At 41.6% G+C, this 27,005-nt stretch overlaps 1 protein-coding gene across 1 annotated transcript; it reads right to left on the minus strand.

The window, feature by feature from the left end:
* Positions 1-629: 629 nt before the first annotated feature.
* On the minus strand, positions 630-24,377 carry MED17 (mediator complex subunit 17). Its single transcript, XM_021715310.1, has 11 exons — positions 24,215-24,377; positions 22,140-22,359; positions 19,078-19,214; positions 18,907-18,991; positions 18,127-18,279; positions 16,596-16,726; positions 15,117-15,301; positions 10,188-10,325; positions 4,567-4,684; positions 2,538-2,697; positions 630-1,196 (listed from the first exon to the last, which is right to left on the minus strand). The coding sequence occupies exons 1-11, from the start codon at positions 24,305-24,307 to the stop codon at positions 985-987; spliced, it is 1,632 nt and encodes a 543-aa protein (XP_021570985.1). The 5' UTR covers positions 24,308-24,377; the 3' UTR covers positions 630-984.
* Positions 24,378-27,005: the final 2,628 nt, after the last annotated feature.

Raw genomic sequence — 27,005 nt, forward strand, 5'->3', positions numbered from 1 at the left:
TACCTCTTGCCTGTCTCCCAAAATGCTGGTACTACAGGTGTGAGCCACTACACCTGGTTCCTTTTTTTTTAATCAGTTTGTCACTTAGGCTGGAGTGCAGTGGCATGCTCATGGCCACCGCAGCCTCGACCTGCTGGGCTCAGGTGATCCTTCTGCCTTAGCCTTCCAATTAGCTGGAACAGCAGGCACATGCCACCATGCCCAGCTAATTTTTGTGATTTACTGTAGAGAAGAGGTCTCACCAAGTTGCCCAGGTTGGTCTCAAACCCCTGGGCTCAGGCAATCCTCTCACCTCGGCCTTCCAAAATGCTGGGATCACAAGTTTGAGAGCTAGGTGCCTGGAATTCTCCTTGAGAAACTCTCCTTGAAGAAACTTCTTGAAGATTTCCCTGTATGCCAGGGCTGGCAGGGCCCTGAGAGGGGTCCCTGCTTCATCTCTGCTCCTTCTGGCATATACTCTGCTACACTTTGGGGAAAGGGCCTGACATGCTCAGTGTAAGTGGATTCCTGCATGAAAGCTGGGTCTTAGGTGTATTTAAATGTTCTGAGGTGATTTTTGTGAGAATAGTGGAATGAGATGAGTCAATTAAAGACAAAGTTCATTTGGGTTATTAAGAGTTTGGAAAGCATTGGGAGATTTTAAACCACACTTTATTTGATGTCAACATTACAGAAGGAATATTTTAAAAAGCATTCAAGCCCTTTAGTGACATTTTCAAGTTAACTGCATAAAAAGATATTATTTTACATCTCCCTATGTTGTAAACCCCACAATTGTACATCAACTATGCATTTTAAAGCTCTTGTCACTGATAAAGTGAAAGTTTCAAAATGCGAAGTCAATATTTACTAATGGTTATTTTCTAAAACAATGCTCCTTTGGAGGCTATCTCTTCTTTGTGCTTATAGTTGATCTGCAAACACGTCAAGTAAAAGCTTTTTAAACTTCTCTAAAAAAAAATCTGGAAACTGTTCTGCAAAAAATTACAGTAGACAAGGACTAAGTGCAGACATAAGCAGCTCCATCTTATACACGAAGTTTCGGCCTTCCATTTTATTCCACTGGACTTCTCGGAATGGTCCACGGAGATGACTCCATTTGCTGTCTTGCAAAACATCACTTTTCGGAAGGTCTTTACACTGATTACGTGGAAACTGAACCATAATCTTGCTGCCACTTTCCGGTCCATTACGGACTGCGGAGGAAACCCAAAATGTCAACACATAATACGCTCATTTTCCAAACTAGAAACAACAAGGTTAAAGCCCACAACTTCATTCTACTGTGCACACAAAAACTTTGTCCACCAGCTTAAACATTCTTGCTAAAAAGTGCTTTTCAGGGCAGATAGGTGGGAACCATGGCCAGACAGGCGTTTAGAAAGCTTCTCTCACTCTCTGGTGGAGTAGTGAGGAATAAAGCTGAAACTAACCGAAGGAAGCATTCATTATGCGTCCAGAAAAATCTCAAGGAAAGGTATTTTAAGCAACAGTGGTAGCTTCTGTATGGGGATCCAAAAGGATAAAGAGGTTCAGTCAGTCAGAGCAGTTCTAGAGGAAAAGGGTTATTTCTTATTTAGAGATGAAGTACACTGAAGCAAATCACTGTCGAAACGGCATCAACCCGACAGTGTTTCTCTGTGGCCCAGGCTGAAATGCAGTGATGTGATCACAGTTCACTGCAGTCTCGAACTCCTCAGCTCAAATGATTCTTCTGTCTCAGCATCCCAAGTAGCTGGGACTACTGCTACATGCTACCACATGGCTCATTTGTTGCCCAGGCTGGGCCTCCATTTTTACTGTACCTTTCTAAGTTGAGATACACAAATACCACTGTCTTACAACTGCTGAGTCTTCAATATAGTAACATGTTGTACAGGATCCTGACTCAAGAGCACCAGGTTATACGTTTAAGCTGAGGTGTGCAGCAGGCTACCCCATCTAGGTCTGTGAAAGTACACCCTATGATGTTCGCTCAATGACAAAATCCCCTAACAACACATTTCTTAGAACGAGTCCTTGTCATTATGCAACCCATGACTATATTTCTAAAGTATTTAGAGTGCACTAGAAAGGAAGATCTGTGAGCACTCCAAATGTAAGCTAGATCATGTGACAGTGTAGGTAAGCTCGATAACGTCAGTGCAAATGCCCACTAAGGAGCTCGCTCATAATAGGTGCTTAATAAAATATATCCCCTCTCTGTTCCATCCCTTTACTACTTTTAGGGTCAGATGTCATTATTCCCACGTTTGTCACAGCACATTTTTAAAAAAGTTTAGGACTGTAGGATTAACAACACCGATGATACTTTCAGACTATCTCCTTGGAAAATGTGCTGCCAGCTAAACATTTCTTATAACTTCTAGAAAAAGAATAGTCTCCTGTTGAGTAACAGCAATGATCAGATAAATGCTTAGTGTAAATACAACCCTGACTCATTTATCGCACAGATAAATTACTTTCATCTATGTGTTAATTCTAAAGGTAGATGTAAAAAGCTAGACACGCTTCTCAGTCAAAGCAGCAGAAAGTACCTGAGATAGCATAGTCTCCATTTGGGGAGGCCACGGTGATGGCGGAGGCATTGCCAATGCTCTCTACGGGCCCAAGTCCCACATGATTACTGAAGCTCAGGACCTGCCAGCCCATGACCTTGGCGAGCTGCTGAACTGCATGCACCTGGTGCTGCGACATCTGTGGATGACAATGGAGATGTCAGTGATCAGCGAATGGTATGGGCGCCTGCAGGGACCTGACCTCACACTGGCAAATGTTGACGGGCTTTCATGCGCTACACAGCAACCCTCTCTTATGTCTAAGGAAGCCTTCTGTCTGTGTCTACCACGAGGCGGGAACAGGACCCCACCTTCCCCCGCACAAGCTAAAACTGTGCAATACGTGCCCTGCCCACTGGTGGCTTGAGCACAGGCACGTGACCTAAGCTTGGCCAACTGGAGCCCCCAGCCTGGCCTGCTGAATGTGGAGCGGCATTAAAAGTAGCAGGTGTGCTGGGCATCCTCCGTTTGCCCTTCAACTCCACTCTCCACTGTACTTTCTGCCCTGGAAGGCTCTAGGTTGGGCTCAGGAAATGGGAGCCATCCAATGACAGCCAGCAGGACGGCAGGGGAGAGTGCGGTCAAGACATTTGCGCCTCTGGTATCCCCCTGTGAAGTCGTCAAGGCTGGTTGTAACGCTTGACAGAAGGCCGCTAGACTTCTCCAGGTGGCCTATTCTACAGGACTCTCCCCTTCGTGGTTCCTATAACCTGTCCCGCACCTTGACACTGGCCTGGGGCTGGTAACTCCTGAGCCCCCGGGTTACCTGGCTACTCCTAACAGCAGGTTACCACAATGCTCCTGGTGGCTCCTCTACACCCACACCATGTAAATGGATCTTCAGTAAACAGGCCCTCCTGAAACTGTTCTCGTAAGCATGCCACCTGTTTCTCGCCAAGACCCTCACCAATACACAGGGGAGATTTAAACTGCATTCTGCCACCAGCGGTGAAGGGATCCTTTCGAGGTCCCTATTCATTTGCAAGCTGTGTTCTCTAGACTTCCCATCAATCCTGGCAGCTACCCAACAACATTCCAAAATATTTTATGAGTACCTAAAGTGACCAAAGCCATTTTCGATGTAATCAGTCAGTAGCTGCCATACTTCACAAGGGCATTTTAATTTCTTGGCACCAAAGAAACAAATTATGTAAGATTATTGCTTCTAAGATAGAAATTAGCTATTTTTAAAAATTTTACGTGAAGAAAATAGTATCTTACACTAGCATTTCAAAGACCTATCTTTTCTCCCATAATTCAGTATTTCACTGAATCATCTCAATGCCACAAAGAAAGTAGTAGAAATACTATTAGATGGGAAAAGAAAGGTCCAGAAATGTGTCCAGGGTCACAAAGCAAGTGTGTGGTACAGCTCATCACTTTCTACTGCCCTTAATATGACAAACTCTTTCTTAGGACTTGAGAGTAAAACACTCCACTTAAGGATAATGGCCATTATGTTTTTGATTTGTGTAAGTTTATGGGGCATAAGTAGATAGACTTTTTTATTGCAGAGGTGAATTACTCTTACCTTTATGTAAGAGTGCACGTGCAATTTGTTACATGCAGGGACTGTGTATGGTGAGGTTGGGGCTTTGAGTGGATCCTTCCCTGAATAATGCACATTTCACCTGCTAGTCTTCTCATTATCCATCCCCTCCCACCCTACAGTTTTATATCTAAGCTCCCTTCCTCTAGTTTCCTAGAGACAATACTTCTCCACATTCCTGTGGTCCTGGGGATATTGTAAACCTTGGCAAACATAAGAAACAAACAAACAAAAAACTTGCCAGTCCCAGAACTGGTCCTTCAACTTAAACGCAAGTAAGTGAAAGCACTTCGAGGACCGTTATTAACACTTTCAACTAACAGGTTGTAAAGTGTATATTATAAATTAGACAAAATGACGCAAAAAATGGTTTTCTTCTTACATAAGTGAATACATTTTAACTACTTTTCAAGCAGTTGGGTGAGGAAGGGGTTTAAGACTTGTAGTTTCAACTATTACCTGAGACAGAAGAAAATCCTGTAGCTCCTGTTCCTGATGAGACAGCGTAATTACTCTTCCATCTCTGTGTACCACTCGGATCTGCTCAACCCCAATATTCAACTGCAGCTGAATGGACCTTTAAGACACACAATACTAAAAGTCTGAAATGCTCAAAATGATCACACAAGGCCACAAACATTAAGCCCTAATATCAAACAAAAAGAAAACAACAGTTTTAACGGCATATGCCAACATCCACAAGGAAGAAGGGAATTCTTCTTAGGTTCAACTAAACATACGTATCCCAGACTACCACAAACCACGTCTGTCTACTCTGAAGGATATAGGACCATAGTTTCCAGCCAGCCATGGAGTTGTCTACACAGCAGTGGTAAACCTTTGCTGCAACGAGATGAGAGCCACGTTGGGTACAAGTGGGACCGTCCCTAACTTAGAAATCTCCTTCTTCACAAGAGTCATAAGCTCTTATAACTTCATAGGCATGGTTTCCAGGGTGTCCACAAGACACAATCAGTTTTAAGTCACCTCACCTAGGGAAGTCAAAAGGTATTCCCACAGGTTATCTAAAACTGCTTCCAGTTCAGATGCACTTTACCAATTTGGGATAATTTTTACTATTAGTAACGCTGTCTACTAATACAGATGACATCTTTATCAGATTCCCAAAGGATGCCTCAAATTCTTATAACTCTACCTTCTCCTCATGAAACAATCAACATACAAAAATATGTACACTCTATTAACTTAGCTTAGGTCAAATAACTCACAAATGGCCATAAATAACATGCACATCACTGCACTCTTCCAAAACAACTTACAGAATTTTAGCATACAACAGGCTAAGAACGGAGGACTGCTTGAGCCCAGCCAGGAGTTCAAGACCAGCCTGGACACACCTCCCCAAATTAACATGTAACATCTACAAGAAACTCAAAATCCCCCCGAGACAAATAATTTAAACAAATACAGAAAAAAATAGCATGTCTTTCTACATTTGATAATACCTATTGCTTCTAACTCTGTTTTATATTTGGAAATAAAGCATTTTGGTAAACTGTCTATATAAAACTTTTTTTTAAATAGACCCAGGGTCTCATTATGTTGCCCCTGGAGTATGGGAACTATTCAGAGGTGCAGCCACAGCACATGGCAGCCTCCAAACTCCAGGCCTCAAGCAATTCTTTGACTTAGCTTCCCAAGTAGATGAACTACAGGCATGCATCATAATGCCTGGCTAAAATTGTAATTTGGGTGAATTAAAGTGTATGTTGTTTTTTCAGAAAAAAACAGAAAAACTCAAAAGGATTAAAGGAAAAGACTTATAAATCTCACCAAAAATTTAAATTCTTTATTTAAAACAAGGGCATGAGGCGGGCTCAGTGGCTCAGCCTGTAATCCCGCGCTTTGGGAGGCTGAGGTGAGTGGATTGCCTGAGTCCGCGGGATCGAGACCCACCTGGGCAACTTGGTGAGACCTCATCTCTACAATAAATCAAAAAATGAGCCGAGCGTGGCAGCACGTGCCTGTAGTTCCAGCTACTTGGAAGGCCGAGGCGGAAGGATCCCCGGAGCCCAGCAGGTTGAGGCTGAGTTCCAGCTACTTGGAAGGCCGAGGCGGAAGGATCCCCGGAGCCCAGCAGGTTGAGGCTGTGGTGGCCGGGAGCGGCCACTGCACTCCAGTCTGGGCAACAGAGTGAGACTCCAACTCAAAAAAACAAAAAAAATGACTCCAACTCAAAAAAAAAAAACCCCCAAAAAACAAGGGCATGAAAAACAGGAATTCTTGGCACTCACTATTGGTGAAAGCATACTTGTGGCAACCACTTTAAAGAATAATTTGGAAACTTTTTTTTTTTTTTTGAGTTGGAGTCTCACTCTGTCGCCCAGACTAGAGTGCAGTAGCCACACCCGGCCATCGCAGCCTCGACCTGCTGGGCTCCGGCGATCCTTCCGAATAGCTGGAATTACTGGTGCGTGCTATCATACTCGGCTAATTTTTTTCGATTTTATTGTAGAGATGAGGTCTCGCCCGCCCAGGCGGGTCTCGAACCCACGGGCTTGGGCAATCCACTCACCTCAGCCTCCCAAAGGCACAGGATTACAGGCTGAGCCACCAAGCACGGCCAATTTGGAAACTTTTAATTAAATGCTTAAACATTCTGGCCAGGCACGATGACTCATGCCTATAATAGCAGCACTTTGGGAGGTCAAGGCAGGAGTTCAAGAACAGCCTGGGGAACAGAGCGAGACCCTACTCTCCATTAAAAAAAAAAAAATTAAATATCCTTATCTTTTGACCCAGCAATTACATCTGCGGGACTTTATTCTATAAATAAATATATTTGCCCATGTGCCAATTATTTTATTGACATCCAACAAAAATATTCATCAACAGAATATTGATTAAAAGTCTTGGTATATAAAGAATATGCTGACGAGAAATTCTTCTCCACCAATACAAGACTAGGAAGCAATAAATTACTTACTAGGCGTACGTGCCTGGATTTCTGGGCCTTATGGCCATCTGAATAATCTTAACTCAGAAGAGTATATTAATAGAATAATCACATAGTTTAAACTCTGCTGAAACAGTGAACATAAGACCAGGCGTGGCAGTACCTGCCTATAGTTGTAGCTGCTCAGGTGGCTGAGATGGAAGGATCACTGGAGTCTAGGAGGCCCAACCTGCAGTGAGTGGGGACGGTGCCACTGCACTCCAGCCTGGGTGACAGAGACCCCAACTCAGAAAAAAATAAACAAAAATGGTGAATATAAAAAGGATCTACTACTTTGCAAAGCATTTTCTGTAGCTTTTCCTGAATGATTCCATTTTGTTCTGACCATTAAATTTACCTGCACAAGTTTTAATAAAAATATTCTACTGGTGGTCATGGTGGCTTACGCCTATATCCCAGTAATTTGGAGGGCCGAGGTAAGAAGATTGCCTAAGCCCATGAGTTCAAGACCTGCCCGGGTAATTTGGCGAGACCTCATCTCTACAATAAATAAAAAAATTAGCCGGGCATGGTGGCGTGTGCCTGTAGTTCCAGCTACTTGGAAGACTGAGACAGAAGGATCACCTGAGCCCAGTAGGTCAAGGCTGCAGTGGCTGTAAGAGTTCCACTGCAGCCGGGCTCGGTGGCTCAGCCTGTAATCCCGCGCCTTTGGGAGGCTGAGGTGAGTGGATTGCCTGAGCCCGCGGGTTCGAGACCCGCCTGGGCAGCGAGACCTCATCTCTACAATAAATCAAAAAATTAGCCGGGCGTGGTAGCACGCGCCTGTAATTCCGGCTACTCGGAAGGCTGAGGCGGAAGGATCGCCAGAGCCCAGCAGGTCGAGGTTGCGGTGGCCGGGAGCGGCCACTGCACTCTAGCCTGAGCAACAGAGTGAGACTTCCAACTCAGAAAAAAAAAATCTACTGAGTTAAAAACACACACACACACACACACAAAACAAATGACTGCTAACACGCAGAGTTTGTTTTTAGAGTAATGGAAGAGCTCTGGAATTCAGTAGTGATGATGGTTCTATAACATAAGAGCAAAAATCAACGAACTGTGTACACTTCAAAATTGTGAATTCTGTTATGTGAATTTCATCTCAATAGTTTTTAAAAGCACACAAAACTGGAAAAAGAGTTAGGGTACAGGTAGGACACCTATGGTTGTAAATGCATAGACTTTCCTAGAAAGATGTAAGAAACTATTTTAAATGATGCCTGAGGACTTCTGAGAACCACTTCCAGCTTTGAACAGCATGAACTGATCCCGACATAAAAGAGGAAAAAGGACACTCTACCACTTCTGCCAAGGTTGCATCATCACTAACCCTTCTTCATGGACATGTGGAACATTTATTTGGGTCCTGTAACCATATCGAAGGACTGTTCGGGTCTAGGTTCTGAACATACACAATTCAACTCTGATAATTTTCCTTGTCCTTTCCACTGCACTCACTCATTCCTTTTTATTATGGAAAATTTTAAACACAGAAGTGGATTTCAGTCTAATGAAAGCCTGTAATTGCATCATCCAGTCTTAGTTAAAAGCTTAGGCCAAGCTTGTTTCATCTGCATTCAACACCTACTCCTCTCACCTCAGCCCCAAATCACCCCAATTATTTTATTATTTCTTTAGGTACAGGGGAAGAAAACTACAATGCAGCTTCACTCCATCTTTCTCTGGAGGTCTCAAGATGAATTTCCTTCCCACTGTGGATTGTTTTATGCTCTGTTATTTGAGCTTGTATTTTTCATTTTTTAAAAGTGAATTAAAACTCCACATTAAAAAACGGCCTTATAAATGTATTTTCTGCCGGGCTCAGTGGCTCAGCCTGTAATCCCGCACCTTGGAAGGCTGAGGTGAGTGGATTGCCTGAGCCCGCGGGTTCGAGACCCCCTGGGCAACTTGGCGAGACCTCATCTCTACAATAAATCAAAAATCAGCTGAGCATGGTAGCATGCGCCTGTAGTTCCAGCTACTTGGAAGGCTGAGGCAGAAGGATCGCTGGAGCCCAGCAGGTCGAGGCTGTGGTGGCCGGGAGCGGCCACTGCACTCCAATCTGGGCGACAGAGTGAGACTCCAACTCAAATAAAAAAATAAATAAATGTATTTTCTGCCCCTACTCCTAAGGCAGGTCATTTTGTGTTTCAATGTGTACTGCTTCACTGTGGCTAATTAGGTCTGTCTGAAATAAAGCTATACCTTGGCAGTTGTTAAATTTCAATGAGGCTCAGCCAGGCGTGGTGGCTCACACCTCTAATCCCAGCACTTTGGGAGGCTGAGGTGATAGGACTGCTTGAGCCCATCGATTCGAGAGCAGCCTGGGCAACTTGGTGAGACCTTATCTCTACAATAAATCAAAAAATTAGCCAGGCATGGTGGCACATGCCTCTAGTTCCAGCTACTTGGAAGGCTGAGGCGGAAGGATCTCCTGAGCCCAGCAGGTCGAGGCTGGAGTGGCTGTCAGAGTGCTACTGCACTCCAGCCTGGGCGACAGAGTAACACTCCAACTCAGAAAAGAAAAAAAAAAAAAGTCAATGAGGCTCAAAACACCCTTTGATGGCTACTAGTCATTTGTATTAACTTGTAATTTGTGGATGTAAATTGAGTAGATTGTATCCCTATGAATGCTGGGGACAAAAATCACTTTGCCCCCTCGGACACCAGGTCAGGGGAAAGCTACAAAACTTGGCCGTTTTAGGCATAATACAGAGTACAAGCTCCAAAATAAATGGCCCTACTTACTTCAAATGTGCTCAACTTGCCACAGCCACTAGGCAGGCATGGAAGCAGACCTGGCATCTAAGGACAGGGAGCTTTCTGTTCAGTGCTGGGGTTCATTTTCACCACAGCTCACAACGTTTACCTAACAGACTATTTCATAGACATCCTTACCTCTCATCCTTACAATGTTTAAAAACAGACCTTCTGAATTATCTCCTGTTAAGAACTAACTGCCGTCAAAGCAAAACAAAAACCAAGCACTCTACAGTTTATTTAATTTACAGAAATGTTATGCCACACTAGCAAATAAAAACCATAATCACTCAGCAAATATCAATACATAAAAAACAACTTAACATGTTAAATGCATAACTCTTATAATTTTGGCACTTACTTGCATATCTGCTCATAGCCTTGGGAGGTGATTAAAACCTTCACACTAGACTCATAGACATCATTGATGTTTGACCAGTGAGCCTGTATTTGAGGGTCCTCAATTCGGCTCGCTAAGCTGTCAATGGTCGCAGCAGTTCTCAAAAAAAAAAAAAAAAAGTTAAAAGTTACCCTATGAAACAACAGGACTATAAATTACTCATCAATTTTATGAAAATTTGAAAACTAGAAACTACTTTTTAAAAATATCACCACTTGGCTGGGTGTGGTGGCTCATGCCTGTAATCCCAGCACTTTGGGAAGCAGAGGTGAGAGGATTGCCTGATTCCAGGGATTCGAGACCAGCCTGGGAAACCTGACAAGACCTCGTCCCTACAATAAATCAAAAAATTAGCTGGGCATGGTGGCACACACCTGTAGTTCCAGCTACTTGGATGGCTGAGGCGGAAGGATTCCTGAGCACAGCAGGTTTGAAAGTACAGTAGCTGACTGTGCCACTGGCACTCTAGCCTGGGCGACGGAGTGAAACTGACTCAAAAAATAAATAAATGAAAAATAAAATATCACCATCTGAGGCCGGACGAGGTGGCTCAAGCCTGTAATCCACTTTGGAAGGTCAAGGTGGGAGAAGGTCAAGGTGGGAGTCCAGGAATTCAAGACCAGCCTGGGCAACATAGTGAGACCTTGTCTCTAAAAAAGGAAAAATAAATTAGCCTGGTGTGGTGGCATATGCCAGAAGTCCCAGCTCCTTGGGAGGGTGAGGTGAAAGGATCACCCGAGTCCAAGAGGTCAAGACTCCGGTGAGCCATGATTGTGCCACTGCACTCTAGCCCAGGCAATAGAGTAAGCACTTGAAAAATAAATAAATAATAAAAATAAAAAGATCACCATCTGAAAAGCACAACTTTCAAAGAAAGGTAGAGGCAGTTCTGAGAACCTCTTTCACACTGTGCTGTGTACTCGTTTCTCAGCTTCACATGAGAACATTCTCTCATCACAGACTCCTGATTATCACAATTCATGATGGGCTTATCCTCTTTTAACTCCGTTTTCTCCCACTCAGAAAGCTTATGGAGACACAAGTGAGGCTACTAATAGAGGACTAAACCTAATACAAATCAAGCATAAATGTTGGTACTTGGTAACAAAGGACTTGGGACACACCCACAGCTTGACCCATTACTGTAATGGAATTATAATCATATTCAAAAGAAGCTAGGGACTTTTAATGCAATCCAAACCTTATACACCAAGAAAGAAAAAATATGATAAATACAAATGTGAAATAAGATTCAAGTGCTCATTTTGTATTAAGAATTGTAACACATGCTTTCATGAATTTTATCATTAATCTTACTAACAACCCTGAGGTTAGGTAGGCATGCCCTATTATCTTCAATTTTCAGAAGAGAAAAAAGAAGTTTAGCAATTTGCCCAAGGTCACATAGCTGTATGCAGGGATACAAAATCCGTCTAACTCCAAAGCCAGTAATCTTTCCTGTATGATTCAGACACACTAACCAACAGCCACCGCTTAGAACCAAAGCACAAATCACGTCAATTAGCCAAACCACTCGTTTCTAGCGATAATCATCTGATTCTAGCACAGTATTTATTGGAAAGAGAAAGAAAAGCCTGGAAAAGATGGGAAAAAGTAAGAACTATCAGTGGGGACAAGGGGCTTTACATCAGCAGTCTTAGGGTTTGCTTTTGCACTGCTGCTCTAGAATTGGTTTCTTACAATCCACACTCAAACTTGCTTTCTTTTTCCTTGATTTGCTTCCCTGACAGTGCTTCAAAACTCCTACAGCAGACTGATACATATGTGAGAATGTTCTGCATAGCATCACATGTCTCAATAAACTGGAAATACCAATCTAGGCTACATAGTGAAACTTTATCTCTACAAAAAAAATCCAAAAATTAGTCAGGTGTGGTGGCATGTGCCTATAGACCCAGCTACTTGGGAGGCTGAGGCAGAAGGATTGCTTGAGCCCAGGAGTTTGAGGGTGCGGTAAGCCATGATGGTGACAATGCACTCAGCCTGGACGACAGAGTGAGACCCTGACTTAAAAATAAGTAAATAAATAAGACAAACTGAAAATAAAAATATAGCAATTGAGAATGGGGGGAAGAAATCATGAAATGTTCACATAAGAAGATATTGCACAACTTTTTTTTAACTTGTTGCCACATGGGAGGTGGGCTGGCCAGCATACCTATTAAAGGTTTGAAAAGTATTTAAGCACATATTTTAAAATTTACAATATAATATTAAAGACAGGATGTAAAATTTGTTGTTGTTTTTTTTTTTGGCTTCCTCTATCATCAAGTACAAATCAGAATATAAAATGTTATGATCTTGGATTTTTTAAAAAACAGATACACACACCCTGACACACACATATATAAAAATATATAAGCATGTTAATTAGAGCTCACTGTGCATGGTATTATACACATCTGTCCTTTTTCTTCAGTTAACTTTTGTACACTAGAACATTATTTCCGTGACTATGGGAAAGTAGCATTTTTAAAGCTTTGCTGCTTCCAGGGCTATACTACTCTAAAGTTTTTTAATGGTTCTGGGAGGGGTGCAGTGACTCCTGCCTGTAATCCAAGTACTTTGGGAGGTCAACCTGGGAGAACTGCTTGAGCCCAGGAGCTTTAGATCAACCCATTTTTTCTCTACAAAAAATTAAGAAAAAAAATTTATAATGGTTCTCAAGATAGCTATTTCTATGCCCTTCATTTATTTCAGGGAATATTTAACTTTGTCGTCAATCAGTAATCTGCAAGATTAACAATATACTCAATAAACGCTTTTATAACTGAAGTAACAGTAACTTGTCATACATTTTATTGCTTACAGGGAACTTCTGCATGATTATTTAATATAATCTTAAGCCCAGACTCCTGTGCCCACTATTGACAGAGGAATAAAGAAGGGCAATAGAAACCAAGTGCCTTGCCCCAAGTCACTTAGCAAGCAGCTGAACCCTGACCTGAACACATCTTTCACCTTCAGTTCCCTACTTCTTTCATTCTGTCATGCTGTCTTCTCTAATATGTCTTCCTAATTCCTTTTACTAAAAGCTACAGGACCTGGCTGGGCATGGTGGCTCACGCCTATAATCACAGCTCTCTGGGAGGCCGAGGTGAGAGGACTGCCTGAGCCGATGGGTTGGAGACCAGCCTGGGCAACTTAGCGAAACCTCATCTCTACAATAAATAAATAAATAAATAAATAAATAAATAAATAAATAAATAAATAGCTGGGCATGGTGGTGCGTGCCTGTAGTTTCAGTTACTTGGAAGGTTGAGGCGGAGGGACTGCCTGAGCCCAGTAGGTCGAGGATGCGGTGGCCGTAAGGGTGCCACTGCCCCTGTAGCCTAGGCAGCAGAGTGAGACTCTGACTCAAAAAAACCCCCAAAAAGAAACAAACAAAAAACTGCAGGATCTAAATTTCCACTCCAGGACTACAAACTAATATGCTAATAAAACGGTAACTACATTAACAATCAAAAACTGGAAACCAGAAATAAAATATCTATTTAACAACAATGTAACCATGCCTGAAATTCTGATATACTATCAAGGCTCAATTACAAATGCAGTAAAAACAGACCTCTTCATCAAGTATTAATAATAAAATAGAAAAGCATCCTTTAGGCTGAACACAGTGGCTGACACTTGTCTTTAGAGCCCAAGGTGAGAGTATTGCTTGAGCCCAGGAGTTCAAGACTAGCCTAGGAAACACAGCAAGACCATGTCTCTACAATCAAAAAAATTAAAAAATGAGCTGGCTATGGTCGTTCACGCCTGTAGTTCCAGCTACGCGGGAGGCTGAGGCTGGAGGATCCCTTGAGCCCAGGAGGTTGAGGCTACAGTAAGCCATGATCATGCCACTGCACTCCAGCCTGGACAACAGAGTAAGACCTGACTTGGGAAGGAAAAAAAAAGCAGAAGAAAAGCATCTTTTAGCACTGAAAAAGATACACTTTTGTCCAAATCACGACAAGTTCTTCTGTAAACAACGTACATAAAAGAAAGAAAATGAATTTTGGAGTTACACAGACCTGAGCATAAATCCTTGTATTGTTATCTTTTGACGTGAAACCTTGAGCAAGTTACATAACTTCTCTAAGCCTCAATCTTCTCATCAGTAAAAATGTGGTTTAACACTATCTATCCCAAAGAACAAGGATTAAGTAAAGCAACATTTTGGAAAGTGCCTTCCAAACCCTAAAATGTGCAAGAGGCCAGGCACGGTGGCTCATGCATGTAATCCCAGCACTTCAGAGGGCTGAGGCAGGAAGACTGCTTGAGCTCAGGAGTTCAAGACAAGCCTGAGCCACATAGCTTTCCCCTCACATATTCCCTCAGCACACAGCAAAAATTTAAAAAATTAGGCAGAAGTGTTGGCATGTACCTGTAGCCCCAGTCACTTGGGAGGTTGAGGCAGAAGGATCACCTGAGCCCAGGAGACTCAGGCTAAGGTGAGTCATGATCCTGCTGCTACACTCTAGGCTGAGAGACAGAGTGAGACTCCAACTCAAAAATAAATAAATAAATGTGCAGCAACCAAAAAACACAGAAAGCTTCAAAATAAATTTATATCAGCTCAGAAATAAGTATCTCATGGCTGGGCTACTGAAGAAATCATAATGTTGTAAGGCCCATTTCTAGTCAGTTGTTTCTGCAAAATTTTTGCTTCCAGGGTTAGAACTAACATATTGTTAGACTGGTCATGGATCCAGTCTTGCTCATATTTGACAGCACCCAGCCTATGACCATCAACTCTTACACTGTAGCCTCCTTCCTCTCTCTGGGAAAAAAGAAAAGTTAAAGCATCCCCTCAAAAGTATATGAAATCATGAAGGAAAACAGACTGCAATGTCAAAGAAAAAACAGTAACTTTAATCTTACCTACTCCTCAGAAAAATATGCTTTGCTTGTTTAATTATTTTTTCCAGAAGCCCTTCACTGGACTGTAATGAATTGATTTCATTTTTATCAAAAGCTTGGGGACCCGAAAGTCTCATTCTCTTGTGGCCAAAAGGTGCACTTGCTGGATGAGGCATCATGATGGAACTCAAGGTCTGTTTATGAAACTGACAAAAACAGCCATTTTAAATGAGCAATACCCACACAGTAAGTGCTGCACAATATTTAATCAAAACATGGCTCACACCTTGGAAATATTGAAAGCAATACATTTGAACTACATATGAAAACAATCCTGGCATGGAGATAATGCTAGCACCTATTAGGCTACAAAATGCAAGTTTATAAAGACAGGGGTCCCTCCCAAGCTGTGATTGTTTTCTTTTTTTCCTTTTCTCATGTCAGGTAAGTAAGGTACTGATGTCTTAATGAGGTGTGAGGCAGCCACATCTCACACATGAGAATGAACACCTAATCATCATGCTTTTAAACACAAAAGGAACTTAAGGCTTTGTATTTTTTTTTTTTTTTTGAGTTGGGAGTCTCACTCTGTCGCCCAGACTGGAGTGCAGTGGCTGCTCCTGGCTACCGCAGCCTCGACCTGTTGGGCTCCAGCGATCCTTCCGCCTCAGCCTTCCAAGTAGCTGGAACTATAGGCGCGCGCTACCACGCCCCGCTGATTTTTGATTTATTATAGAGATGAGGTCTTGCCAAGTTGCCCAGGCAGGTCTTGAACCTGCGGGCTCAGGCAATCCACTCATCTCAACCTCCCAAAGGCGCGGGATTACAGGCTGAGCCACCGAGCCTGGCTAAGGCTTTGTATTTTAAAAGTCTTAAAATATAAAACAACATTCTCCACTGAATCACAACAGAATATATGCAATCAGCAAAATTATTCCACTATACCCTAGATCAGAGGTTCCCAAGCCTGGTTGCCTCTCAGCAACCTGAGGAGCTTCTTAAAAACACAGACTCTTCTACAATCAACTGGACCAGACTCTGGGGCAGGGCAGGGCAGGGCAGGGGAGGCTGTAATATGTACTGCTATGAAGTTGCACAGGAGACTCTTTTGAAATTAGCATAAACTGAACCAGCAGTCTGGACACACAGTAGTAGATGACCTGTAAGTAGAGTATGTCCTGAAGTAATCCCACTATTCTCTTCAGACTCCAACAAGACATTTTCCCTTAGCCCTTTGATCACCCTTTCCTCTGCAGCCTTTAGTTTGTGCTTCTTACAATTTTACTATAAAAGGTGTTATATTTCTACCACTAGGAGGTATGCTTGGGCACAGGGACTGTATTCTGATGAACTCTGTATTTCCTCAGCACACAGCAAGTATCTTTCACATCAGATAGGGAATGCTGCTGTGAATGAACAAGACTCGGGGGCAGGGTGACTGCGCATATTCACTGTCCTGTATATGTTCCTACAATGCAAGAAAGACATTTATTTCATTACCTCTCTAATCAGTAGATGCAAATTATGCTCCAGGACATAAAGGTGGTCCTCCGGACTTTGCTTCTCAGTAGCAAATTTTTGGGATTTCTTATCATTTGAGGAATGGCATAAAGAAATAGATAACTGCAAGCCTATTTATAAAAAAGAATAGGACAGAAGCAAATAACCTAAAATATGGAAAGGTACAAACTCTCTTCATAAAGAATAATCACAGTCCATTCTCAAAAGATAGATTCTAAACTTGAAGATCAGGCCTCATAAGTAACATTTTTACACCAAAATGACCATTCATGAACATAATAAACTACCATGTATTTTAGCAGTTCAATTTCTGTTAAGCTATAATATGGCTGTTGCCTAGAGCTGTGGCTGAAGACTGGCAACAAAAGCTATATATTTTATTTCTTTAAAATAAGATTTGGTATCTGGTCTTACTGAGTAGAAGACAGACACTCTTCTGGGCTCCCATGAGAAGTAGGATTTTTTTTTTAATCACTAATATCTATTTCCTTAATAAGATCTAAGAAGACAGTCCTTAGCAAGTATATACAAAAACAAGTACAAGGCTAAGTACAAACTGACCTCCGGGGTAAGTCTAAATGCTTTTGAATAATATAATTAAAATCCAATTCCTACAAATTTGAGAATATAATGAATAAACTTTTAAAAAATCTTTTGCTTTAAATAAAAGTAATAAAATAATCTGAAAAATTAATAAATAAATAGATGTTGATTTATATAGATTCAAAAAATCTTTTGTAGAGAAGATGAGGTCTCATATGTTGCCCAGGCTGGTCATGAACTCCTGGCCTCAAGCAATCTTCCTGCCTTAGCTTTGCAAAGTGCCAGGATTTTAGGTGTAAGCAATCACGCTCAGCCTAGTGTGCATTTTCTGATATCTTATTTAGATAGAAGAAAGAATCTCTCACTTCAAAGTAAATGCTGCTAAACAGTAGCTCTGCTAGAGCAAATTTTTAATAGACAGTTTTAAAAATCCAGGAGTCACACCATTTAGGACACAGAACAGAATTGGCAGCATAGGCCAGGCTCGGAGGGTCAGCCTATAATCCCAGCACTCTGGGATGCTGAGGCGAGTAGACTCCCAAAGCCCATGGGTCCGAGACCACAGTTAACTGGTCCGAGACCAGTTAATAGAAAACAGTTAACCAGGCAACTTGGTGAGACTTTGTCTCTACAATAAATAAAAAATTAGCTGGGCATGGTAGTGCATGCCTGTAGTTTCAGCTACCTGGAAGGCTGTGGCAGGATTGCTGGAGCCCAGCAGGTCGATGCTGGGGTGGCCATGAGCGTGCCACTACACTCCAGCCTGGGCAACAGAGTGAGACTCCAAGGCAAAAAAAAAAAAAAAAATTAGCTGTGTAGTTTGTGTTATACACTTTAGTGGAAGCCATTATTGATAGCATACTACCTCTTTGCTCTTATTATTCACCCAAACAGCTATCCCCTCTATCCAATTCTTCAAATCACAAAGTCCTGTTTATAAAATCTCAAAAGGGTTAGCTGCTCTTACTTGGAAAGGGCTGAGAGATAATCTGGTTTTTCACCACAATGTGAGGGATCTGTGATTTAATTTGAACGGCTTCCCGAGAGAGCTGTGCAAAAATTTCTTTACACAAAAGAACATTCTGAGCTGCTTCTAATTTTGTCTGCCAATGTGGGGAACCTGAAAGAGAAGGAATATATGTATATATTAATTATCCAACCTTGCTAGCTTAAATGGTAATCTGAATATATGACAAAATTTTGTAAGATGCTTTATTATTCTTTCCAAAATATAAAAATCTCACTTCTTTTACACAGAAAACTAGTAAATAAGTCCAATAAAAAAAAATTGCACAGCTAATCATTAATGGTTTATTAACAAATATTAAAAGTGTACTTCCAGTCGGGTGTGGTGGCTCACGCCTGTAATCTCAGTACTTTAGGAGGAGGATGTGAGAGGCTTGCCTGAGTCCAGGGGTTTGAGACCAGCCTGGGCAACTTAGTGAGACCTAGTCTCCACAATAAATCAAAAAATTAACTGGGTGTTGTGGCACGCGCCTGTGGCTTCAGCAACTCGGAAGGCTGAGGCAGAAGGATCTCCTGAGTCTAGGAGGTAGAGGCTGCGGTGGCAATGAGCATGCCACTATACTCCAGCCTGGTGGTCAGAAAGAGACTCCTACTCAAAGAAAAAAGTAAAAAGTATACCTCCAATTATTCTTTACTACAGAGCACCTATTTTTCCTATCAGTTTACTTTAAAATGTAAGCTCAGATAAGACCACAAGTTAGAGGATAAAACATAAACACACCTGGTTTGGATTTGGGGAAAGGCCGTTTGAAGAGGTTAACTGTGCCCAGATCACCTATATCTGGGGCCTGTTTTTGAATTGAAACCTATATAACAATAAAAACCAAAAAAGTTAGTAAATTAGCTTCAAGGCTATTAATCAGAAATTACTTAAAAAAATACTGACAAATACCTTGATATATGCAGATCCCTCCAAATCACTAGGAATTTGCACATCAAGGGAACAGTAATCTTCAGGTATCTTTTTATCCAGATCAATATCTGTATTCTTTATTACTTCAAATGTACCATGATGGGGAAAGAGAGATCCTAATGGGGCATTAAAAATAGGAAAATAGAAAACAGGTAACATTAATTTAACATATGATATTAAGCATGTAACACTTCACATCCACATCACTGAATCGCAGATTAAGTTCCCACTAAAAACATATATATTTGGGGAGAAGGGGAAAGAGTGGTGAGCAAACAGAAGACAGAAAACATGGAAAAAAGGTATAAACACTCCTTAGTCTAACAATATCATGACAGTACAAACTTCACAGGCTATTCAAACTGTTTTATTCTAATGGAGTTTGATAGAGATAAGTATACTCTTAGAAAATAATTCTTCAGATTTAAACCTTAGCGGTGAAATACTTTTGCCACTCAGCCCTTCTAATAAGTCTGTAACCAAAGTGTTCATAGTGCACATGACACCTCTTATTCAATAATTTCTAGATTTTTATGTTACGTCCTGGCTCAGAAGTTTGAGTAAGTTGTCTGGGCTGCTGAATTATGTGAGAAGTGGGTGGCTGAATGTAACTGCTTGCTTTTGTTTTTGTTTTGAGACAGGGTCTCACTTTGTTGCCCAGGCTGGAATGCAGGGGCATGATCAAAGCTTACTGTAGCCTCAAACTCCTGGCCTCAAGTGATCCTCCTGCCTCAGCCTGCCAAGTAGGACCACAGGTGCGGACCACCACACTCAGCTAATATTTTTAACTTTCTTTTGTAGAGACAGGGTCTCACTATTTGCCCAGGTTAATCTTGAACTTTTGCGCTCAAGCAATCCTCCCAGCTTAGCCTCCCAACAGCCTGTAACCGCTGTTTTATAACAAAGAACAATGTTAAAGATCTTCCTGCAATTAAAAACAATGCAGGCCAGGTACAGTGGCTTATGCCTATAATCCTGATATTCTAGAAGGCTGAGGAGGGAGGATCAGTTGAGCCCAGGAGTTCAAGATCAGCCTGGACAACACAGCAAGACCACAACTCTGTCGATACATTAAAGAAGGCTGGGCACAGTGGCTCACACCTGTAATCCCAGCACTTTGGGAGGCTGAGGTGGGAAGACTGCTTGAGTCCAGGAGTTTGAGATTACCCTGGGGAACAAAGCAAGATCTCATCTCTACAAAAAATAGAAAAATTAGCTGAGTGTAGTGGCGCACACCCATAGTGCCATCTACTTGGGAGGTTGAGGCAGAAAGATCACCTGAGCCCAGGAAGTCAAGGATACAGTGACCTGTAATGGTGCCACTGCACTCCAGCCTGAGTGACAGAGACCTGACTCAAAAAATTAAAGTTAAAAAAATTTAATAACAGAGAATAATGTAATTAAATCATTTCATAACTGCGAACAACTGTCCCAAAGAGAGAAATTAAGTAAAACTGCTACACATAATTGTTTTGGAAGTTATAATGTCCAAAACCAGAAAGCACTGCTACTACACGCCACATGTTGGCATTTAAAAATGGACTTATAGGGCAACCCCCTAGGGTCCCCTCCCACTGAGGGAGCTTTTCTGTCCTCTCAATAAATCCTGCTTTTAAAAAAAAAGACTTATCATATTGAATTCATCTTTGTAATGGGATTTTACTTCAGAATTCAAATCATTCCGGTTCACACCAATGCTGAAGCACTTAGGGCTACCAGTATTTGACTTAACCAACTCAAATTACCTTCTTCTAATTTTAGGATAATGAAGGCTTGCTCTGGCAAACAAGTCCTTTTTCGATAACACTACTATGGATTTAAACTATCAAAGCCAAGGCTCTTTGTCTCATCCCTTGGCATTTAAAGCTTTTAGCCCACTGAGCTATGAACCTTATAAACTTTTCCCATACAGCCCCTCTGATTACCACAGCAGCTTACACTGCCATTATTACCTTGTAAAACCTGCTATTATAGTTCAACAACAAGGAATTTACAACAAAAGATCAGAATTCAACATCATCAAACTTTAGTACACTCCAGAAAAGTACATTCCTTGAGTTAGTGTTACGACTTCAATTAAATGGGAAAGGGGAAAGCAAAGTGTTTTATTCAAGACCTGAAAACAGCTTAGCAGACTAATGAGGAAAAAAGAATATGGAAGAAATGTTTCTTTTTTTTTTTTTGAGTTGGAGTCTCACTCTGTTGCCCGGACTGGAGTGCAGTGGCCGCTCCCGGACATACTGGGCTCCAGTGATCCTTCAGCCTCAGGCTTTCAAGTAGTCGGAATTACAGGCATGTGCTACCACGCCCGGGTAATTTTTTGATTTATTGTAGAGATGAGGTCTCGCCTGCCCAGGTGGGTCTCGAACCTGCAGGCTCAAGCAATCCACTCACCTCAGCCTCCGAAAGGCGCGGGATTACAGGCTGAGCCACCGAGCCCGGCTTCTTCTCTTCTTTCATGTCCAATTTTTAAGGGTTACAAATAAGGCCTTCAAACGTCATTTTTAACTAAAACGTCAACTATGGTTCAGAATGTGTTAGCACATAAACCTCACCTTTAAACTTTCTGTTACATGCATCTAAAAGGTTTTGAAATTGAAACTACGCTATTATAAAGGCTATGATGAGTATGTGAATAAAAACTGAAATTTCAGCCAGGTGTGGTGACTCACACCTATAATCCCAGCACTTTGGGAGGCTGAGGTGAAAGGACTGCCTGAGCCCACAGCTTCAAGACCAGCCTGGGCAACTTGGCGAGATCTCATCACTACAAAAAATTAGCCAGGCATGGTGGTGCATGCCTGTAGTTCCAGCTATTTGAAAGGCTGAGGAGAAATGATTGCCTGAGCCCTGCAGGCCAAGGTTGTGGTGGCCGTGAATGTGACACTGCACTCCAGTCTGGGCAAAAGAGTAAGACTCCGAGCCAAAGGAAAAAAAAAATTAAAAATTTCAAATGTAACATGTAGCTGAGAAACGATTTATTATAGAAGGATGTGTAACACTGTACTTACACAAAGCATAGTTTCAACAAGTATCTATACCTGCACTTCTGTAGCTCAGATCTCCAAGAATTTTATCTCCAACTTTTCTAAGTTTCCAGTGTTGCCTTAATCGCAAAAGCTCAGAATTGAAATCTCTTTGTAGCTTGTTTTCTTGGTTTTCGGTAACTGATTTAGTCAGTCTTTCTGCCCCCTTCAGTAGGATCTGTGCTGCTCCAGCCAGTGACTTCTTTTTAGATATCAACTGCAACGTCTGAGGATTCTATCAAAAACAATCCAAAACTACAGTTCTGTGTGACTTTTATATGACTGTAAAATTAAATACTTTTTCGGTAATAAAATACCTACTCTAGAGAAAATGCAGAAATTAAAGAAGAGCAAAAAGTAGGAGAAGTACACAAAGTTCTTTTAAAACAATAACCTTAACCTATTTCTGTGGTCAACTCACACAAAGTAAGTTGTACTTAACGATTGTTGAACCAGAAACGCCACGATGGACTCTAGTCAGAACTTAACACTGCATCAACTCTGCCCAGCCTAGATGAGGGTCCCCTCTTACAAAGAGAGATCACGGAATCATTTTTTGGAGGGCAGGCACCTTGTAGTACAGATTTCCATGCTAGGTAAGTGTTCTAGGAACCCAATGGCATTAGTGTACCAGCTACCATTATTATAGTGAGAAGCTATGCTCGGCTTCAGTGAACTTTTGGGGGGAGATTCTTTCAACATGTTGCCCATTTCATGACAAGTGATTCATGGGTGATTTAAATCACCTGCCCACACCACGCTGAATTTTCAGCAGTTTTTGACCCCAAACAGTATGACCCCTGTGCCCCACCCTCCCTATTCTCCCAATCTTACCCAGAACAACTTTTTTTGTTTCCCAGATGAAAAAAGTCTGCAAAGGGAAGCATTTTGCCAATGTGAAAGAGGTGAAACAAAAAATGGCAGAAGTACTAAGAGGCTTAATAAAGCCAGGCTTAATAAAAGAAAGTTTTCTGGCTGCATGAGAGTCAAAATCACATTAAAAATTTCATTAAAATATCACTATAACCTTTTGATTGTATTAGGAAACCTAATTCAAAGAAAGCACTGGGTATCTTAAATTCCTGGAGACTCCTTTCTGAGAAAAGCAGAAAATGGTGAAAATGGCAGTGGGCTATGAGTGGGGTGTGGGAGTTCTCGTCTTGGATCTCTCCTAGCTTAGCCACAACAATCTGAACATATCACAAATCTCTCTGAGCCTTGGTTTTCTTGTGAAATGAGGGAAGCAGATTTAATGCACTTGATACTCAAGTCTTCCAACACAATGTTTTCAGATTCTGAAATGACTATTATGTGAATTACTCTGTTCAGTTAACTTTATTTACAAATGGGATCTACCAATCCATACTTCCTCTCCAAGACCAACTCATTCATGGCCCTGATGCTTGTTCTCCCTAAGGACCTCCTCAGCAGCCTCCGTGATTCCAGACTCTGCATCAACTCTTCCTTTTATTGCCTCTCATTCACCTTCAAATATTCAAAAATCAAATACATTCTTTGTCAAATATCAACAATTCTACCCAGTTTTCAATATCCTCTATAATTTGGCCTAACTCTTCTAACTAGTTCTTTAACCAAAAAAAAAAAATAAAATAAAATAAAAAAGGAAGGCAGGGTTAGGGGAAAGATTAAGACTGAGAGAAAAAAACTTGCTTAAGATCACATGGCTAGTGAGAGCAGAGGCAGGATTCAAACCTCAGTTCATTTGATTGCAAAACCACTTTATCATCACATTTTTACATAATATAACATAGACCAAGAATTTGCTAAGCTCGGTAACTTTTAAATATTGTATTGTTAATAAAATGTAAATCTCCCAAGGATACAAGTATATAATATAATAAAAGATAAAGGAGATCAGTTTTACAGTTTTGTTGTAGACCAGTTAGTCTTTTCTTTTTTTTTTTTAATCGAGATAAGAAATGTATTTGGCTCATGGTTCTGGGTTAGTTGGTCTTTAAGTCTTCATATGGACTTTATTTTGCAACAAAGGAAAAGAAAACCATAGACACACAGCCAAAACATGGCTCTAGGGCTTAATAAGATGTTATTCAACTGGGGCACACACATACCTGTTTTGGAGGAAGTGCATCCTGAGAGACAGGATCAAGAGTCATGAACTTTTTATCCCTGACAATACTGAGAACATCATAGAGAACACACATCTCTGTCAAGGCACTTCTCAAATTGTTCCTCACAGAGTCCCAAGGCCAAAGGGAAGGCTGAAATTTTACCAGCCCTAAAAAGAAAAATGACAAAAACATAGAAGTTTTAGTTACATTGAATAGAAGACAGAGAGCTCATTTAGAGGTTTAAATGTACTAAAATCATATGAACTTTATTTCAAAGTGCTCTTTTATCCCATTCCCTCCACCCTTTCTTGAGTTTCTGTTAACATTTAAGTAAACATTCCTCCAGTAGCAAAACAAATGTGCTATCTAATTTCCACAGGTCAGATCTATCATTACCACATTATAGGTAGGCACTCAAATAGCTCTTTAAATTTATGCAAACCTTTTTTCTTCCAGTGTTTAGAACCTGAATTTCAAATTGTAGAGACTTTCCAAAATACAGAAAAACAAAAAACAAAAATGACTTTTAATGCCAGCGATATTGGCCACTATGAGCATATCTTCCTTTTAATCCTTTTTTACTTTTATTACATAATTCTCCTATACAGAGTTCAAATGATAAATAATTAGAGAGTAGGAGTGAAAGTCTTCCTTCATTCCCCACCCGATTCTTCCCCTTATGAGAGGTAACCACTGTTAGTGGTGGGGGGGGCACCTTTTCAGACGTTTTTCCATGTACGTACAAACATATGCTCCCATTTTTCTATTACTTGGTTTTATGTCCTAATATATCCTAGAGACACTTCCACAGCAACATTTATAGATCTCGTTTATTCTTTTAACACAGTATGATACTCTGAAACATGGATGTACAATACGTTTAAACATTCCTATTTAATAGACATGTAAATTGCTTCCAACACTAGTAGTGGTAAACATCTTGAAGACTTTTTTGTAGGTTAAATTCTTGGCCATGATATTAGTGGATCAAAGGAGTGGATTGCCTGAGCCCGTGGGTTCGAGACCCGCCTGGGCAACTTGGCGAGATCTCATCTCTACAATAAATCAAAAATTAGCCGAGCGTGGTAGTGCGCGCCTGTAGTTCCAGCTACTTGGAAGACTGAGGCGGAAGGATCACCAGAGCCCAGCAGGTCGAGGCTGCGGTGGCCAGGAGCAGCCACTGCACTCGTCTGGGTGACAGAGTGAGACTCCAACTCAAAAAAACCCCAAAAAACTAAAAAAAAGGAAATATATATTTAAAATACCGACACATACCAAACTGGCAAACTGTCTTCAAAAGAAGACTACCAATTCACATTCCGAACACAGAATCTCTCTTTTTTTTTTTTTTGAGTCAGAGTCACACTGTTACCCAGGCTGGAGTGCAGTGGCACGCTCACAACACTGCAGCTTCCACCTACTGGGCTTAGGCGATTCTTATGCCTCAGTCGTCCAAGTAGCTGGGATCTCAGGCGTGTACCACTACACTCTGCTAATTTTTAAAATTTATTCTACAAGATGAGGCTTCGTCAAGTTGCCCAGACTGGTCGGCGCAGGCAATCCTCTCACCTCCCAGTCTCAAAGTGCTTGGATTACAGATGTGAACCACTGCACCCCGCTTCCCAACACTGAAACTCAGCGGTCTTAAACTTCTGCCACTTTTATGCAAGAAAATAGTATCTTAATGGTATTTATTTTTTCACTTGTTATTTTGAGACAGGGTCTTGCTGTGTTGCCAAGGTGCAGTGAGATCATAGCTCACTGTAACTCCCAAGCTCAAGCAATCCTCCTGCCTCATCTTGGCTCTGTTGTCTAAGCTGGTCTCAAGCTCTTCTCCTGCCTCAGCCTTCCAAAGTGCTGGGATTACAGGTGTAATCCACACCTGGACTCTGAAGTATCCCCTCCATGAGATGACGGTTTATATCTCTGGCCCATGTTTCCAATCTGTCATCTTTTCTCCAATTTAAAGGGACTCTGAATATTAGGGGTATTAGTCGCATGTCACATGTGTGGCCAATACTTTTCCCAGTCTGTCAGTTCCCTTTTTTACCTAGTTTATGGCATCTTTCCCCCTTATGACTTTTACGTTTTATGAAAGTATCCTATCTATCCTTCCCTTTATAAAGGTTAAAACGCCGGGGAGTGTTTCTTATATTAAGGTCTCTCCTACTCCCAAAGTTATTTATTATTTCTTACAATATTTTATTTTCTTCACTTGGCACTCCAATCCTTGTAGAAAGAATTTTTGTGTAAGGCATGAGGTAGTATTTGCCTTTCCCCCCCAATTGTCCGAACACAACCAGCCTGAAAGGCCATCTTTAAAATTCCCACTTACACAGGATCTTTTGCATAACTAAATCAGGAGTTGGAGTTTTAAAAAAACCTTGACAATAGTAAGAATCCAAAACCCACTTATATTAGTTCTTCAGTTCCCTCCTAGCTAGCTTCTTTCCTTCTGGTTTTGCCTCCCTGTAATTCGTGTACCACTCAGCGTCCAGAGCAACCTTTGAGAAAACCATCTTGCTATCCTCTATCCTATTCTGCTTCCAGTGGTCCTAAAAGAAGCCCAATGTTGGCCCGAGGCAGTGGCTCAAGCCGGTCATCCCAGCGCTTCGGGAGGCCAAGCGGAGGAACGCTTGAGCCCAGGAGCTTGGCAACAGCCTGGGCAACATGGCGGTACTTGGGAGCTACAAAAAATACAGGCCAGCCGGGCGTCGTGGGGTGCGCCTGTGACCTCGGCTACCCCAGAGACTGAGGCAGGACGGTCGCCAGAGGAGACCGAGGACGCGGC

This window comes from Carlito syrichta, unplaced genomic scaffold, assembly GCF_000164805.1.
Source record: "Carlito syrichta isolate Samal-C Ts95f unplaced genomic scaffold, Tarsius_syrichta-2.0.1 Scaffold100614, whole genome shotgun sequence".
Lineage (NCBI taxonomy): Eukaryota > Metazoa > Chordata > Mammalia > Primates > Tarsiidae > Carlito > Carlito syrichta.

Bases quoted from the DNA above. Each gene is read 5' to 3' on its own strand.
- MED17 (XM_021715310.1), bottom strand. From the start codon at position 24,307: ATGTGTGTTCTCTATGATGTTCTCAGTATTGTCAGGGATAAAAAGTTC. The intron at 2,698-4,566 runs GTAATAGTTGAA...TGTCATCCACAG, and splicing joins AGGATTTTCTTCTGTCTCAG to ATGTCGCAGCACCAGGTGCA. The intron at 1,197-2,537 runs GTACTTTCTGCT...TTTCCTCCGCAG, and splicing joins TGGAGACTATGCTATCTCAG to TCCGTAATGGACCGGAAAGT.